Source organism: Nanorana parkeri, unplaced genomic scaffold (genome assembly GCF_000935625.1).
Source record: "Nanorana parkeri isolate BGI_ZX_2015 unplaced genomic scaffold, ASM93562v1 scaffold371, whole genome shotgun sequence".
Classification (NCBI taxonomy): domain Eukaryota; kingdom Metazoa; phylum Chordata; class Amphibia; order Anura; family Dicroglossidae; genus Nanorana; species Nanorana parkeri.
Window position 1 is genome coordinate 742,329 of NW_017306639.1, and position 4,574 is coordinate 746,902.

At 50.9% G+C, this 4,574-nt stretch overlaps 1 protein-coding gene across 2 annotated transcripts in view; it reads left to right on the top strand.

Moving 5' to 3' along the window:
- Positions 1–4,131, top strand: part of IPO13 (importin 13) — a 61,464-nt gene extending 57,333 nt beyond the window's left edge. For both annotated transcript variants that reach the window (XM_018558968.1, XM_018558969.1), the window contains exons 19-20: positions 1,635–1,816; positions 3,915–4,131. In XM_018558968.1, the coding sequence (XP_018414470.1) occupies positions 1,635–1,816; positions 3,915–4,011 (279 nt within the window). In that variant the 3' untranslated portion in view covers positions 4,012–4,131. The remainder of the gene's footprint in view (positions 1–1,634; positions 1,817–3,914) is intronic.
- Positions 4,132–4,574: the final 443 nt, after the last annotated feature.

The following is a 4,574-nucleotide window of genomic DNA, read 5'->3' on the forward strand; positions in this document are numbered from 1 at the left end:
CGGGGAGGGGGGAATCCAGCCCCTCCCCTGTCACGGCAGAGAGCCGTGACAGGATCGAGAGGTGAGCGAGCGCCAGTATGTGTTCGCTCACCTCCCGATCTACTGAGCCGACCTGTGACAGTCTCATTGTCACAGGTCGGCTAGACTCCCCCTCATAGTTCACCTTTAAGCTTCAGAGATGCACCAGAAGGCTCAGCACAGTACAATGGCAGCTTAAAGGGTTTCTAAACGCTCGGGTGTTTTTGCATATATATATATATATATAAGGCTAGCAAGCAGTAGATATATGCAAAAAGTAAAAAAAAAAATGCTTTAAAAGCGGTTTAAACTTACCCCCGTCTTTGCCGCGCGCTCCCGTCTGAGAATCCGAAAATCCTTGGGCGGCTGCAAAGCATCTTGGGGCGGGCGCATGCGCAGTTCGGATTTTCGGCCGGTAGACGAGGAGAGACACAAGGTAAGTCTATGGACGGCGTGCACCCGCATGCAGACACTGTGGGACAGGAAGCGCCAGCAAGGACAGAGGAGTCAGCGCTGGATCGGAGACCTGCCGCAGCGCTGGAGGGACAGATGAAAACATCGGGAAAGAAGAAATAGAAGATCGGATTAAGAGACGTCATTTAAGGTAAGTGCTGACATTAACATTGGGGGGAGGGACATTTTTTTTTACTTTAATGTCACTTTAAGACCTTCAGTGTGTCTCTGCTCCAGATCCAGCAAGCCAAAAAAAAATGGCAATTGCTCCATCGGTACAATGATACGCTGGAGGTCTTCAGCTGCCGTTGTGCTGTGTTTGGCTGCTGGTCTGTCTCTGCAGCTTTAAGGAGGAAAGGGCTACCAGCGGGCATACCTGCCTCAATTTATTCATATTGATATGAATTTATATATTGCGGTCCAATAATGTAAAAAATCCTTTATCCCAGTGGACTAAAAACAATGACCGCTTTCCATGAATAATACATATTATTTTCCTGTATCCCTCTTACCATTTCCTTCAGCCTCCTCCCCCTAGGTGATTTGTCTTCCTATGTAGATGGGTAGATGAGGGCTCTGTCCACATTCAGGATTGCTCTATACTGTCAGACAGTACGATGTGGGGGTACCCAGCTTGTGGCTCCTACATATGATCCCGTCTCTCTCCCTCTGCAGGAGATTGGTGGACAGGCATTCCAGTAATCTAGATATAGGGGTATCCAGCTTGTGGCTTCTACATGTGACCCATCTCTCTCCCTCTGCAGGGGATTGGTGGACAGGCATTCCAGTAATCTAGATATAGGGGTATCCAGCTTGTGGCTCCTACATGTGATCCCGTCTCTCTCCTTCTCTCGGCAGGGGATTGGTGGACAGGCCTCCCGCAATCTGATGGACTCCTTCGCAGACATCCTCTTCTGTCTAATATAGGGGTATCCAGCTTGTGGCTCCTACATATGATCCCATCTCTCTCCCTCTGCAGGGGATTGGTGGACAGGCATTCCAGTAATCTAGATATAGGGGTATCCAGCTTGTGGCTCCTACATATGATCCCGTCTCTCTCCCTCTGCAGGAGATTGGTGGACAGGCATTCCAGTAATCTAGATATAGGGGTATCCAGCTTGTGGCTCCTACATGTGATCCCGTCTCTCTCTTTCTCTCGGCAGGGGATTGGTGGACAGGCCTCCCGCAATCTGATGGACTCCTTCGCAGACATCCTCTTCTGTCTCAATAAGAACTGCTTCTCCTACCTGGTGGTCTGGTTAAAAGAGGTGATGCAGCAGCAAGGTTTCCCATCACCTCGACTGACTCAGGAGCAGAAAGACAACTTCAGCCAACACATCCTGCGGTGAGCACTCGCTTCCTTCACATCATTATTGTGGAGGGGGGTTTTTTCTTTTCGGATTGATTGGGAACCATTCAAACACCTTCAGGAATGTTCCCAGTATATATTAAAAGGCTAATTCTGGGCACAAATTAAGGTCAATTCCATCTTTTGTACTACCGTTGTCCATGTTACACCCATATGTAAGGTGTAACATGGTGCCATTCTACAGCACACCCCCGGTCACAGACGCTTACCTGAATTATATGGTTCTCCCTGCACGCTTCTGTACAGCCACGTTATTCATTGTCAGATCCATTCACACAGGGGCGTAACTAGAAATCACAGGGCCCCATAGCAAAATTTTGTATGGGGCCCCGTGATTTCTAGTTATACCCCTTGCAGAGCCCACTCAAGATCCCACCTGAGGGTGAACTTGCAGAGCCCACCATAGACTCTCTATGGTGGGTTATGTAGGGTCACCCTCAGGTGGGCTGGTCGCACTCCTTACCTGTCCGCCGCCTCGGTCACTGATGGGCCCCGCCTCCGTCGCCGGGCCCACCTCCTTCGTCACCGGGCCCCTCCTCCTCCCCTGCTGCCGACCCCCGGGCCCCGCCTCCTCCTCCTCCACTGCCGCTGCTGGCTCTCATTGACTCTGTGGAGAGGAACTGCTGCACAGATTACTGTCAGTGATCTGAACAGCGGCGTGTTAGTCTTCAGCCGCCAGTGAAAGCCACCAGCAGAGGATCCAATAGCGACCCAGGCGGCCCGCACGGCACGGCCCCACTGTGCCCCGGGCCCCATAGCGGCCGCCTGGGTCGCTATGGTGATTGTTACGCCACTGGGTTCACAGTCTTTGAATGAAAACACAGCAAGCTCCATCTGCTACTGTGTCAGTGGGACTCCGTTCTCAATAGAGTACACGTGTAGTAACATCACTGCACTGGTGGTCCATTGATAACTTCCTCCAGCTTCATAACCGAAGGTCTGTAACTCAGTACGGACAGGGGGCTGGTGAAGGAGTCTGCAGGAGCCACTGATCGTGGTTGCAGCGCTTTGCTTTCTTTAAGAGCCAGCTGTCACTCACGCAGCTGGGCGGATCTCGACATCGATGTCAGGATCCGCTGCGGCGTCTCAGTATACCGCGAGCTGTAGCTCCCTATATACTGAGCCTAGGGTGACGGGAGGACGCTAGTTTGTGTACTCCCGTTACCCTAAGGAGAACTATGGGGAAAAGCCCTGACCCCATAGTTCTCCTTTAAGCTGGAGTTGAGCTTTAACAATGTTGAAAAGCACTGGTTTAAGGACTGCCGGAATAAGATGGGTGATATGAGGCTGTAAAGAAACAAAGAGAACTGCCGGCGCTCTGGTAAGTAAAGGCGAAGGTGCGGCAATGTGTTGGTGTCACAAACGGCCTTTGACGAGGTGGGAGAACGTATTGTCATGGGTTGACAAAGCTTCGGCCTTAGTTGATCAGCCGTGGCTTTGGCAGTTCAGTGTGTTTCCTAACGTTTAGCTGTACAACAGCAAAAGGTTTCCCAGCACACTTACCAGCCAGCGTGCAAAAAAAACTTGTCGAACCTCTAAGGTTAAAAAACCCCCCCCCCCCCAGTGTGTCACTGCACCAAATCAAGTGTAGATAGATAGAAGAACCCTCCGCACACCTCACAGAATCCCCGGCCCCGGCAAAAATGGCGCTCGCAGTGATGACCACAGATGACGCCGTGCAGATACAGAGTAGAGACAAGGATCCCCAGCACTCGGCAATATCTTTTCAATATGTCCATTTTATGGGACAAAGCGTCACAATAACAAAAAGATGTGACAACTAGGTTGTCACATCTTTTTCGCCCTGAGGAAGGGGGACCCTGTGTGGCCCCCCCGAAACGTCGGCATTTGTTATTGTGACGCTTTGTCCAATTAAATGGACATATTGAAAGATATTGCTGAGTGCCGGTGATCCTTGTCTCTACGCTGCACCAAATCAGTCCAGCAAAACTTTCCTAACGTTTAGCTGCCGCAGTGTCAGTAGGGTGCCACCCTGCAGGGTAGGGTACGATGCTTGGAACTGGTGCTCTTCCCTAATCCGTAACCTTTTTTTCTTCCCCCCCCCTCTGTACAGGGAGCGAGTGAACAAGAGGAGGATAAGAGACATGGTGAAGGAATTCACGCTGCTTTCCCGCGGGTTACATGGGACAGAATATACCGCCGACTACTGACCGCCCAGCCAAGCTTCCTGGATATCAAACGGGGCATTTTCTGGCATGCCCGCCTGCAATACTTGAGCAATGTCGACCTGCACCGATCTGACAGAGCTGTGGGATGGTTTCTTTTTTGTTATGTCTGTGAAAACTGAAAACGTCATGGCATTTGGGAAGGCCTCACTTGCCCCGGTGCTTTCTGCTTTTTGAATTGACATGGCAACTCCTCTGCATCCTCCACAGACTGGGGCATCCGAGGGGGACGCGTGGAATAAGCGCGGAGGGCAGTGTTGCAGGATATGTACAGAGTTCGGACTGATACAAGGACACCTCAAGTCTGCTGCTTCCACTCTGACTCAATGAGAATATTGCGGGTTTTATAATGTCTTCTGAACTGTTACGCTGATTGCGGAGGGAGTCAGACCTGTTCTCCTCCAGGACAGAGAAGAAGAGGGGGGGGCACGCGCAATGGTTTTACATTTCCTCTGTGTCTGAACCCAGGGATTTTCATTTACAATATGTTTCTCATTACACAAGAACTGCTGAAGCATGCCGACCTAACCACTATTACACCAGCCTTG